General features: G+C 49.2%; 4 protein-coding genes across 4 annotated transcripts; 1 reads left to right on the top strand and 3 right to left on the bottom strand.

Moving 5' to 3' along the window:
- Nucleotides 1-327: 327 nt before the first annotated feature.
- On the bottom strand, nucleotides 328-2690 carry EPUS_00201 (uncharacterized protein; the record flags this gene model as incomplete). Its single annotated transcript, XM_007789230.1, has 2 exons — nucleotides 328-2399; nucleotides 2435-2690. The coding sequence occupies 2 exons, from the start codon at nucleotides 2688-2690 to the stop codon at nucleotides 328-330; spliced, it is 2328 nt and encodes a 775-aa protein (XP_007787420.1).
- An 813-nt stretch (nucleotides 2691-3503) lies between these two features.
- On the bottom strand, nucleotides 3504-4826 carry EPUS_00202 (uncharacterized protein; the record flags this gene model as incomplete). The annotated part of the gene is made up of 7 exons (XM_007789231.1): nucleotides 3504-3561; nucleotides 3619-4038; nucleotides 4099-4239; nucleotides 4288-4325; nucleotides 4378-4616; nucleotides 4673-4765; nucleotides 4814-4826. The coding sequence occupies 7 exons, from the start codon at nucleotides 4824-4826 to the stop codon at nucleotides 3504-3506; spliced, it is 1002 nt and encodes a 333-aa protein (XP_007787421.1).
- A 2372-nt stretch (nucleotides 4827-7198) lies between these two features.
- EPUS_00203 (uncharacterized protein) lies at nucleotides 7199-8767 on the top strand (the record flags this gene model as incomplete). Its single annotated transcript, XM_007789232.1, has 5 exons — nucleotides 7199-7483; nucleotides 7538-7661; nucleotides 7725-7851; nucleotides 7914-8380; nucleotides 8445-8767. 5 exons carry the CDS (start codon nucleotides 7199-7201, stop codon nucleotides 8765-8767), a joined length of 1326 nt encoding a protein of 441 aa, XP_007787422.1.
- A 1571-nt stretch (nucleotides 8768-10338) lies between these two features.
- EPUS_00204 (uncharacterized protein) lies at nucleotides 10339-12357 on the bottom strand (the record flags this gene model as incomplete). The annotated part of the gene is made up of 1 exon (XM_007789233.1): nucleotides 10339-12357. One exon carries the CDS (start codon nucleotides 12355-12357, stop codon nucleotides 10339-10341), a length of 2019 nt encoding a protein of 672 aa, XP_007787423.1.
- Nucleotides 12358-13181: the final 824 nt, after the last annotated feature.

Consider the following 13181-nt stretch of genomic DNA (forward strand, 5'->3'; position numbering starts at 1 on the left):
GCCAGCCATGAGTATGAGAACACGATGACGAATCTCTCTCTCTCTCTCTCTCTCTCTCTCTCTGTATGACACGACAGCTTTACCTCGTGAACTGACCAAGATTTCATTCATTCCCAAGACTAGAATAGAAAAGATAACGCTCCAGGTCGCTGGGGGTATACATGATGGGAACAGACAGACAGACATACATTCAGCGCGGCATGAATTTGACCATCTCTTTCTATACACATTCCTTTTCGAAAAAAATCTCCTGCCCGACCAATATGACCGAACCCTTTTCCGAAGCCACGGACATGCTCTCCCTTTTGCCTCTGGTTGTGCTTTTAATTAACCCCTCACGAACCTCGCGCTCAGATTAGCGAAAGCGTCCGGTGAATGCCTGCCACTCTCCAGATTGGCGAGGCTGACGCTCTCTTGGCTTGCATGCCGGTGCATGATACTGTTTGATGCCACGGGTGGGGCGTGTGCTATAGCTGGGGAAGGGACAGCGCTGCTCTGCCGGCTGATGTCGTTACTGCCGCTCAGAAAGGGGTTGTTGCTCCCTGCGCCCGCCGTTGAGAGGGACATGGACGTACTGGAGGTAGGCATGGTTGCGCTTCTCCTTGCCGGTGTAGCGGCATTCTTGGTGAAAGGTTCTTGGTTTGGATTTTGCGGAGCTGTAACTGAGAACGGATTCAAAGCTACTGTCCCGGCCATCAGAGTAGTATTGTCTGGTGTAGCGGGCATCGGTTGGGGTGCGAGATGAGGATAATCATATAAGGCGAGAATTGACTTTTTATCAATGCGACCAGTCTGTTGTGGCCGCAACGGAGACGGTTGTTGATGGAAATGCGGCGACATTGGAGATTGAAACTGAGGCTGATAAGGATTAGGTGAATACTGGGAAGGCACTTGTGGTTGCTGGGATGGTATTGAGTTTTGAGAAGGAGGTTGGATATGAGACTGTGGACTTTGTTGCTGATAGAAAGGTTGTTGCATAGCATTAGACGGAGGAAATGTCTGTTGGTGGTCAACAGGGGTGGGGTATTGCTGCTGTTGCAAAGGCGCATTCTGAGGGGAAGGTGGAATGCCAAATGGGTTAGAGAAACTCCTTTGTGGTTGTAAAGGAGCCGATGGTGGTGGTGGTGTTGGAGCTGCCTCGTACGAAGATTGCTGGCTGAAAAAAGGATTCGTGGCAGGTGCCGAATATGGCCCCTTCTGCTGCGAGGGCACGCAAGAATCATATACGCCAGTATTCTGTTGCTGAATTGGTTGCAGGAACGGATTGGTGTTGTACATGGTAGATGGTGACGACGTATATCCATACTGCTGGGACGCATGAGGGACAGGTGGTGTCATGGAGTGCTGAAATCGCGGATCTTGTGTGGGAGGCTGCTGAACGGGATAACCTCCGGTGCTGTGTGGGAACAGGGGCTGAGATATTTGCATAGCTTGAAAAGCCTGGTCCATTGGCTGGAAAGCGCTACGCGGTCCATTCTGCACGTCGAATGGATTGTAGGATGCTGCTTGTTGTCCTTGCGCCTGTGGCACGGCCAGTGTATCCGCGCGAGCTGGCGGGTCGAATGGATTGTTTGAAGTGCGTGGTTCAGTTGAGACTTGACTTTGTGCGTTGTCTGGAAATGTGGCTCTTAAGGGCGTGTTAGTTCTGGATCCAGCTGGAGTGGTTTTTCGTGAATCAGGTCCTCCTTCTCCTAACCTGACCAAGGACTCAACCGTCCGAGTCAAGTCTCCACTCAGACGATTCAAGACAGCAGCATTCCTCCTGTCATCTGGGAATCCCATCTCACGCAAAGCGGCAAGCTTGTCCTCGGTGGCTTTGTCCTTCTCACTGTCACCGCTGACCCTTGGTTTGGATGGCTTGTTGGAGTGCACTTCGCTACGAAATGCATTTTCAATCGTCGGTTCAAGGGGTGGTAGGTTTCTTGTATCACGTTTCGAGGTCGGGTATGCAGAGGAAGAGGCACGTAATTTGAAGCCAAAGATCTTGCCTCTCTTTTGAGGTTGAATGTGGATTGAAGGCGTAGGGGATGGCTGCGGTGATCTCGCTGGTACACTGATCTCATCCCGGCTTGGGGGTTGTGGTTTGCCATCTGCCAAACTCCTTTCCTGATACTTCTGCCGGATAAATCTTTCCATAGCCATGTCCACCTCGTTAACATCCAATGGTATTCCGGGTTTGGTATTCTTGGGATTGTAAGTCTTGTTGACCGATGCATTGCCATTCTGTCTCATATTCTGCCGGGACTGTGTAAGCGTCGGAACACCTGCGGTGTGCTTTGAGTGAATACCTCGACTTGGTCTGTCGACCATGTGTCCATGCTTAGAGATTTGACCTTGGAGATGTGCGTACCCAGCTTCCGGTGTAACGCGGCACAGCGCATACAGAGGAATATACCCAACTGTTACCCATACAGTGTCAGCTGTCTTCCTGTACCTCTTCGCAACCACGTTGCTTCGCTCTCAGCAATCAAGGTGGAGGATGGTCGACTTTGAGGGAATTGGGACTCACGCTCCAGCTGGCCCATCCTTTTGTTTGAGTCAGCTTCAGCTAGCAAGCCAGAGAGGATAAGACTACCTGGATTGCGCGCCTGGCAGTCGGCGCATCGATCATTGCCCGGCACTGAAACAACAAGATCTTGCAAATCTCGCTCATTGCGAGCAAGTTGACGTTTGCTCATCGAGGCGGTCATATCATCAACTCCTGGACAGGCACCGTTCAAGGATGTCAAGCGAGGTACCTTGCATGCGGAGAGTGTAAGGAAGAATTTTAAGTTGGTAAATTAGCAATTAGAATACTCGATAATTAATTCCAAGAGCCTGGATAGCGCCAGAAAGTATTATGCGAGGAAGAGGCGAATGGAAGTCCCGGCAAAGGAAACGGCGACGGCGACTGGTACACCAATATAGAGGACCGATTAATTGAAAGGAGGAGAAAGAAGTGCGCAACAGTGATGGACCATTGTGACAGAGTGCAGCCAATTCGGTTCAGCCAGAACAATGGGTGGGTAACAGTAGGATTAAGGTAGGCCCGCCTAGCCAATGGTAACTGAGTTTCCCTGAGTTAGTGATTTGTCCGCCACAGCCATGCCCAGAAAAGGATCTGAGGGCCTAAACATTAGATAGTACAGCAAGCCACAGGCGTTAAAAGTATTAAAGGTGACATGTTCGAGAGTGTATCATGGCATACTCCGTAATAGTTCAGGATTGCCAGATAGTGACGATCAGTGCATATATTGGATGGAAAAGGCGATTCAACATATGGACTAACGCCCCCACAGCAAACCTGGAAGTTCTGTTTTATGCTACTCCGTACCGTGGTATAATATGCATAAAAATAGACCTGTTCACATGTTGCATGCCGCATCAATACGAAGCGGCCTTGCCGGCGGGCCGGTTGTCAAAAAGTCTCTTGGGCTTGGTTACTACGTACGTCTTCTAGCTCCACGTGGCTGGGTCAAACCTGGAGAACCCATCGAGACATCGAGCCGACAATGTGCCTCCGCTCAAATATCCTCCGCTGACTGACTCTTGTCCTCGGGTTTTTGCCCATACACGACATAGCTGTAGTGAGACCGGTCAGTTGCGTCATAGTATTGAGCTCTCAAGTTGGATACTCACAAAGAAACGTAGCTGTGGTACTTCTGGGTAGTCAATTCCTTTCGCATTCGCATCAAAAGAAGCTCCAGTTCCTCCCTCGTCCTCCCAAACTCTTTCGTGTACCCTCGGAGCAGAAACCCTTGTGCGCCTTCCATCAGATTCATCAGTTCCAGAGCACCAACCTTCTTCAATCGTCGATCCTTTGGCCAAGGTGAGGTTGGAATCTTCAAAATCGTCTGAGAAACGTTGGCAAAGCCGGCTTCGCGCATATGTTCGTGGAAATGTAATGGAGCATCCGGATCAGCTTCCATCTTTGCCCCAATTTCTTGAAAGGTCTGGCAGACCTCGACGTATGCGCAATCTTGAGGAAGCGTTTCGTCATCACATCGAGGCACTGGATAGACACATGCGAGTTCTAGATACCCACCTGGTTTGAGGTGACTGCCAAAGATTTGAGCCATGTGAACAGCATAAGGTAACCTCGCGCAAAGCGAAACTCACTCGTAGCTTTGCTGAACCAAGCGCCGCCAATCACGTATGGATTGATAAAAGTCTCGACCATGGATATAGTCGAAATCGTTCTTCTGAAAAGTCCACTCGTCTTCGGCGTCTTCAATCTCAAACTGGCAGTTCGTCGGGACCCTTCACTCGTTTAGTTTGACTCCGTTCTGGGAACGTCTACTGGCATACCATTGTGGTTGCACAGGCGCAATGTCGGTACCGATGACCTAGGCGCATCAGCATTCATTTCCCTCCTGCTTGGAGTGGAGCTCGAAATACTTTGGCGGAAGGATACATGTCTGCAATGTCTATTGCAAAGATACCTTTGACAAGAGATGAGCATGTCAGAAGTACGAGTGCGCACCAGGTGGTACCTGTTCCTGTTCCCAGATCCAGAATCTTCTGAGGAGTAGGTGTTATTGGCGCCAGGAAGAGCCTGTTTCCTTGTAGCAGGGTGTATTTCTGATGATTCATATCAAGCCGGTCAAGCTCATAATCATCCACAGGAAGACCATATTCTAAAAACGGCATTAGACACTTCTGAAAGAGCCAGGAGCCTGAAGAGGAGACTGACCGTGGTTGCCATAAGCTGCATACACCCTTCCATTCTCGACGGTACCTTTCTTGATCTCGGATGCAATAGACGTGACAAAACTTGAGGTACTGGCTAGAGTCTTAGATTGCTTTCAACGACAACTACTGACCAAAGCAATACCTTGATTCGGCATAGCCTTCGTCGTCAAAAGGTGTCTAAGGTCGCCAAGTCAGTAGCTGGAACAGATGTAAAGAACAAAGACTTGCATCTGGCTCAATGGGCCCTTGCTGTTCCGCTTGATTGTCGTCGTGTTGTTCGGCCATGTTTATTGCGCTTCAGCCAAAGACGCTTTTATCAAGGTACTGGTTCAAGGACGGTCTCTGTAAGCCGCTCCGGTTGTTCGACTCCTCAGCATGCCGCTGTGGCTTAAATAGTCGAGGTAAGCTGAGAAAGAGGGAACGTCCACGTTGCACGAGATGACAGTATCTGCAGTGGCTCGTGTAAGGTACCGGCAAACATGCACTTGGCAACCTTGTCACCATCCTGCAGAAGTCAAGTTGTCAACTGCAGTGGCGCTTTCGCAAAAAGAGTGGTGTGGCGTGCAGTGTGCTACTAGTAGTACTGTCTGGTGTGCGGACCATTCCCCGTACAGGAATGCAGAGAAGCTGCAGGTCGTGCATAAGTGCAAATAGTGTAAGAGCAACTGGGTGCTGAGTCAAAATCACAAACACATAAATATTCCGATGCGAGACGATTCGGAAGCTGTGGCAAAGGGTCATCCCCTTGGTCAACTAGTAACATACTTGACTAGCAATGGCTCGCGCCTAATGAAAAGCAAGTCCTGTCAGGAAAGCGCTGGCGCCAGTCAGACGAGCCACTTTCGATAGCAGAGTGCTTAGAGGTGTTTCTCGCCATCACGAAGAGGCTCGATAGATTGCTGTTGTGGTACGGAGTACAGAACAACCCGCAAGCAACGAGCATGTATTGCCTCAACACAGATGGTGGCCTGATTTGCTCCCTACGTAGAGGAGTAAGCATGCTGATGACGTAGAGCGATCCGACGCGTGCTCTGGGAATGTGGTACAAGACCAACAGGTACAGGTACATAAGATAGAGGAGACCAGGAAGACTCATCCCTTTCAGCAGAATAACTCGCGATGCGGGAGGATTTTGCTTTTCTACGTGGTATCTGCAATCATCGATCTCCTTCTCAGCTTCCCTGCAAAGTCATCCGCGCAAGGTTTGGCTGAGGCCGTTCAAATTGCCCCTCATTTGTACGTACTAGAGTGGTACTACGGTAGGAGGCATACTACGGTAGGAGGCAAGCTCGGCGCTAGTAACAGCTAGTTCAGATACAGCGCCACATTAATGTCTAGAAGCTTCTTGACAAGTACTCATACTTATTGGCTATCACAGAACTGCTTAACTATTTAGGGCATAGCGATCTCGTTTGCAGGCCGTCTCCGGGTAAAGATACTAGTGCCGAGCTATGGCTACTTCTGCCTCCTACCGTAGTAAGTATCGTTAGCTCTGTTAGTAACGACTTGTAAATGCCAAGATAGAACACAGAAAACTCGCTCGAGTAGGACTAGCCTGATATGTATCTAAAGTCGAGTATGCATCTCCTGGCTTCAATGACTGCCTGACATCTCGCTGGCATTGATTCGAGCAGTTCTACAAGATAGAATAGTAGTACGGAATAGAAGAAGCTGAACGCGTTGAACGCGTTGAACGCGTTAAAGGTGTCGAATAGGGTACGTCATTCGTACAAGGGCAGTAAGGGTATCTGCTAGAGAGGGCGTTAGATAACAGTATTACCAGGGCGGACTAACGATACTTATGCCTCTTACCGTACTAGTACATAGCAAACAAGATCTTGGACCCTTGGCCTGATAGTGCGGCTAAACTGTTCCTGGCAGGGTTTAGCATTTCTCCTGCAGTTGCCCAATCTAGTCGTATAGTGCTGCATTAGTGCCTATCGATTGATCGAGTAGCAGACCTGGCCGTCATCGTATTTAAACTCTGCTGAAAGGCGGTAAGGATTCAGGGATATACAATGCCTAGCAAGGTGTCCAGGAGACCATATCTTATTCCCCGCTCTGTTGAGTGCTTTGATAGGATGACTTTTCGCTGCCAAACCGGAATGCCTCTCTCGCGCCTTTAGCATCGCCGGTAGGACCAGTAAACCTGAGCTCCAGTGTCCATCCTAACGGGTCACGCTCTCGATGTGTGGTACGATGGAATGCGTGGGTCGGAGGCCCAGTGAACACAATCCTGGCGGAGTCATGAACTTACAATGGGCCGTCTTTTCAGATGTCCAGTCAGATGTTATCCTGATTCAACAGTGTTCGCCACCACTGATGGTCTAAGCAATAGGCACAAGTGTTTCTCACATGCCGGCGCAAAAAAATAAATAGGATTAACTACTGACTCCGTGATTCAAGTTCACGTAATTACCCTCTGTTGCTTATTTCCTCCAGTTTGCAAAGCAGAGTCCAGAGTTTCGGGTTATCATTGGGCAGCCAGGTGACAATGAACGGTACGAGTACTGAAGATCATCCTACAATGAACGGTTCGGCTGCCAAAGATCATTTCGCAATGAATGGGACGGTTACGGAAGATCATTCCGGGATGAATGGTACGATTATGGGAAACAATCACACGATGAATGGCGAGGACGATTTGGCAGACTCTCTTGAACAATGGGCCACGAACCTAGCGGAAGCCGCGAAAGCTTACAGGGGTGCATCTGGACAGCAGAGTCTCCTCCTTCGTAGCAAGATGAGCAACAACGCGAAGCAGATCATTGATGCCATCAAAGACCCAGGAGAAACACCCTTTGAGTACTCGGTTCAGGTTGGACAAATCCAGCATTGTCGGAGTATTTCTGCTTACGGCGTGTAGATGGCGGAAATGGGTGCTCTGCGTATGATGATGGAGCTCAAAATCTTCGACAAAATTCCTCAGCAGGGAAGCATATCTTATGGCGACTTGGCCGCAAGTATTGGAGCTGAAGAGTCTCTTCTTAGTAAGCAGGGAGCAGATATGCACCATCCAGAATGACGCTCAAGGCACTTACTGATATTCTCAGCTCGCATTCTGTGGATGCTTGTCTCAACGGGTCTACTGAAGCAGATTGGGGAAAATCAGGTTGCCCACACCCGTCTGTCAAAGACTTATGTTGATGGAAATCCGCAAGGGGCGTTCTTTCAGATCATGTAATGCCTCCCCATTTCATCTTGTGGGTGCGCTTTATCTGATGCGCCTGTGCCAAACTTAGGTTCGACGAAGGCATGATCACGTACACCAAATGGCCAAACTATTTCGAAAAGTTCGGTCTCAAAGAACCCAGAGAGGCAAACTATGTTCCAACCACCTTTGCCTGGGGTTGCGAAGAGAAGAACTTCTGGGAGATGATGAACGACAACCCAAAACGTTTGAAGGCTTTCAACCTGAGCATGGCGACGCTGGATGAAGTGCTCCCAGTCACAGGAATGTATGATTACAGCTGGATCGCTGATCATGCCAAGAATGGAGATTCATCAAGGACCCTGATTGTTGATGTCGGTAGCGGCAAGGGACAGGCTTTGAAGAGAATTATGGCATCATGTGCAGAAATACCTGCATCAAGACTGGTCATGCAAGATCGACCGATTGTGATCGAGGAAGCGGAAAACACCAAAGACGAGATGTTGCTGGACGTCAAGAAGATGCCACACGACTTTTTCAAAGAGCAGCCTGTCAAAGGTGCGCATTTTTTCCCCCTTGGGTATTGACTGCGGAGGAAACAGCTAACAATCATCTCTCACAGGAGCGCTAGTGTACTTCATTCGGCGTATCATCCACGACTGGCATGATGATAATTGTCGCATCATACTGTCCCATCTCGCAAGAGCCATGGATTCCGACTCTCGAGTGCTCATCTGTGAGCAGATCATGTCAAATCCACCATCACCCTTGAATGCTCAGACTGACTTGTGTATGCTGGGACTTGGTGCTAAGGAACGCACAGAGAAGATGTTTAAAGAGTTAGTGCCTTCATCGGGTCTACGACTCATCAAGATCTGGAAGGCAGAAGGAACAAATGTGGGGGTGATAGAGTGTGCAAAGGGGGAGCAGACCAATGGGCATTAAGTGTGTGGAAGATATTGCTTGCTTTTTGAGTTGCTCTGGATTTAATAGGGAGAGTTCGTCTGAACAGGAGGTTGGGGCAGGAACAAGCCCGGGTGTATTTTCGCAAGCTCAACCTTCAGAAAGAAGCAGTATGTTTGCTTTGCCAAGAAATCTTGTACATATCACTAAAGAGCCCAAAATGGTGGTCTGAAACAAGAGAAGCAGACCCCGGTTCTACATCGACCCTCCCCAGTGTCATGCTGAGCCATAACCGCACGTCGACAACGGTCGTGAATGACATATCGTAAGACAGGGACCATGACTGCTCTGATCAACTTGCCGCCGGTGTTGAGTGTCCGTCATAAAAATAGTCCTGCCGAGCCATTGAATGGCCCATCAGGGTGGAGTAGACGCGGCTCTGCTAAAAACCTATTTCAGTATTCCACTGCGTGATTGCAAAGATCTCGAGGATCTGTAAGAAAAGCGTCTTGGTCATGGAGATGGCGTTCAAGATGCTTGCAACATGTGGGGGTTTCCATAGTATATTGATTGGCTATTCGGTCGCATGAGAAAGCACATGAGCTTGTACAGACCCAAGCGAAAATGAGAAGGAGACCTGGCGCTGTGATCATTGGCCATTTCGGAATTCGAGTCTGTTCAAGCTTTCAAGTATTGGACGTACTCGAAACCAATCAATGGAGAGATATGTGGTATCACAGGTGCAGGCTGTGCGATCACCAGTATGGCTATGTTGGCAGTCTATGAAGACTACGCCGAATCTGTACATCCATGTTTCAAAGTAGTCACAATCCGGGCTCCCTCTGACGTCTTTTGAGTACCCTTTATACCTTTATTAGATTCAAATACGAACCATTATCGCGGATATGGGTGGAGTAACAGGGTCACGGAGGGCAGAGGGTGGCGCCAGCGAGGGCAGAGGAGCAGACAGAGCAAGAGCACAGCTGGATAATCGTACAGGTAACCTGATTGAGTGAGTGAATGAGTGAGTGAGTAGCTAGTCAACACAGCAAAAAAGCAAGAGAATCTCTCTGAAGCCTATGACTAATTCGTATGCCAAGGCAACAGGAAATCAAGTCACGTGACAGTCAGTTCTTTTTCTTTGCAGGCCAACGAGATACCCCCACGACATTAATTAATGGAATGTAAAATATCTTACAATGTTTTTTCTTAGTAAGGCTCAAGCTCTCCACTTGTTTTTCTTTGGGAAATAACAGCAGTCAAGGTATGATGATTTTCATTGTACAGGCCCAGGTCTAAGTCCACGCCTCCTCCCCGCCCCTGAAAAGCTCCCGAATGCATATAACCACTGGATCCATGAAGCCGGCAAGATACGTGTCCGCTACTACTACCTGAGGCTCCGCTGTACGATACCCAAGACCAGCGACTGGCAGTACGGTGCTGACCACGGAAAATTTAACCAAGGCTTTTGAGAGGGCGCATCAAAGTCTTGTGCCTGTTGGAAGAATAGACAGACCCAGCTGTTACAACACTAATCAGATGCGAATTAGTCCACTCCGATCGCAGTCACTCTTACGGACTGCATGCCCTATAGCTGGTACGCATCCCCAGTTCTATAAGATCGTAACAACTTCTTCCTGCCAATCAAGCATTTTTACCGCAAGATTAGCGGGATCGTGAGAAAGCAAGCCCACTCGTCTGTAACTCCCAGCATGATACCTCGCTTCTGGTGCTAAGATCAAATAGTGCTGTTCGTGCAGTTTGAACAAAATACAGCCTAGCTGCGGAGCTCCCTTAAGATCCCACGAAAGGCTATTGGGGAAATGCATTTCAAACTGCGTTCCAGAGTCATCTTTATAGGCACTGGAAGGTATAGGGGCCGCAGGCCCAAGTATCGTGACCTTACCTGATGAGACCCGGCCATAGGGGTTCAGACCGGGAACCGTGACGCTAACGTCTAACACATGAGCGCAGAAGTCATCAGTTCGCAATCGGTGGGTATTGTAGATGATAGTGGATTCACAAGATACCCACGACCAAGTTGGGCCACGATAGGCAATAGGGCTGCCGGGCTCGTAACAGTGCCAGAGGAGGCCCTGGAGGAAATCATCGTGCCAGAGTCCACAGAAATAACGGAATGGTGGTTGACTGTCTGGAGGTGCCGCTATGATCTGAGCTGCGGTCGTGTTGTCCTCCGACTTCGTTGTTGTTGGCGAGAGATTCTCGTCTTGCCATAGCAGCTGGGCAAAATGACGTGCTATTCCCGAAAAAGCTGGCATTTTATCTTCCCGGTAAGTCAGAATGCGGGTCGAGAATTCTCCGACCATTTGATACCATCTCTGAAAGGCAGTGAAACTATTCATGTTCCGTGTATCGTCCAGCGGTCTTGTTCCAAAGGGTGTTCGTGGTGAATTATCACTGTTACTAGTAATTGAGCTAACTGGTCGATCTGGGTCGCTCTCTAAGTAACTGCGGCTTCGACACTGCCAAGCGAGTTCTTCGCCGCCGCAGCGCAACACCCGCCGCGAAAGATGTATTTCTTGGAATGTCCAGCCTCGCTTTTCAAGAGGGCCTTTTCGAAATATCCATGCATCGCGTTTGAAATTAGCTTCGATTACAATTCCTGGTAGAGGCGTGAATGGTGCAAGCTGTAGCTTATTGCGAACGGGGGCGCATCCGCTGCTGGCATGTGAAGCAGCTGTTGCGGCTATGGTCACGGTTGCATCTCGGTAGATGTCTGCCATTGTACTCAGCTCAACTTCCCAGTCGGACAAGCTGTCCTGCAGAATGCAAAGACTGTCGATCCAGAGATATTGAAGTCCGAGTTGCCGTGTCCAGACGATGGCATCTCTTACGGTCTGGGGTAGAATACTCATTGCTATGCTTGCTTGTCGTTCATGTAGAGTCTCCCCGGTAGTAGTCAGAACAGGACCATTGCCGAAGCAATAACTTAGCGCGGCGTATCTTCCTCGCTGACATTGGGTTATAAACAGAAACGGCTCAAGACCTGATACCACATCAACCACTCTCTTTGGCAACAGGGGCGTCTCGCTTTGGCAGCGCTCGTGCGCTACGCAGCAGTCTTCAAGCCAAAAGCGTGCGATGTCCTCGGCCGGCGATGAAAATTGGATCGGGCACGATCTCTTGACTATTTCAGCTTTGACGGGCATGTAACGAGTGAGCATGCCCAAAAGCGCATTTGGGCATTGATCTATTCCCACAGTTAACCATACGGGCGTGGAGTGCGCCATAACCTCCACGTCAATGCTAATAACAGTTTTGTCGTTGACGCTAAACGAAGCGGGAGCTCCTAGAACTGACATCCGTTCTGATATTGAGCTTTCGTATCTCGCAGAAAGTAGACAAGCGATTATTAGAGTACATAGATGGCAGCCCTCGTGAGCAGCGGCGCGTAACTGAGCCAGGGTCGGATAGGTCGAGTAGAGCGGAATCTTAGGGAAATTAGTATACCCATCAGCAACAGTGAGGTACATTTGGACAGGTTCCCAGTTGACTGCTTGACAACGGGAGCAAAGTCTGCCAACATTGCTCAGTTCAGCCCAGCTTGCAGATTTGTCGGGCCCGATAGCAGAGAGATCCAGAACTATCTCCACCACCGGCCTACTATCCATTGCCAACGGTGAACAGAGTAAGGCATACGTATCGCAGCAATTTGGCAGATTTGAATTGATTTCTCAGCTGGTCCAGAGATTTCACTCAATAACATGTGTGCTAAACAGTTCCATATGTTAGAAACAGATCAAGACCTGTATCCCCGGCTAAATGATATTCAGCCTTCACTCGAAGTATGGACAAACGACAGACCCAAAAGAGTCCAGGGGGCAATCTCGGCTGCTTTCATCGAGCGACAGTACCCTCTCACACCCACTGCGGTGTGAGGAACAGCTTCGACCCCAAGTCGAGGTACTCAGTCTGCAGCTTATCGAATCTGTTGAACCAAAAGGACCGCGGCCACAACTGGCGCTACCAGCCTTTTGTCTGACAGATCAGACATCGGAAAATTGCCGGGTAAATTGATATTAGAAGGGGAATGTAGAAGTCCATAAGATACGCTCTCCTTTGTAAAGGAGGTCTTACGAAGATACATCCTCGACTTGCTACTCCCCAGCTGGAGTGATCCTTTGTACAGAAAATCCACCCGGGGCCTAACTAGTTAATCCGCATCGGACGCTCGGCCCTTCCAGCTCCGATCAACTAATCCAAATCGGCAAGGCACATGATTGGCAACTCATTCCCTTTGTAGTAACTATGGAGGGCGTGTTACACAATACTGTGCGCATGCGCGGCTACGAAGGATAGTCGGGAATACAATGAAGGGTTCTGGACAAGTGGAAGAAAGAAGGGGGCTAGCTCTTTTCGATGGTTGCTAATTAAAAGGAATGAGATGAGTAGGTGAGTAGGTAGGTAGTCTGTGGTAAGTGTGCTTTGGTACAAC

Source organism: Endocarpon pusillum (assembly GCF_000464535.1).
Source record: "Endocarpon pusillum Z07020 unplaced genomic scaffold C734253, whole genome shotgun sequence".
Lineage (NCBI taxonomy): Eukaryota > Fungi > Ascomycota > Eurotiomycetes > Verrucariales > Verrucariaceae > Endocarpon > Endocarpon pusillum.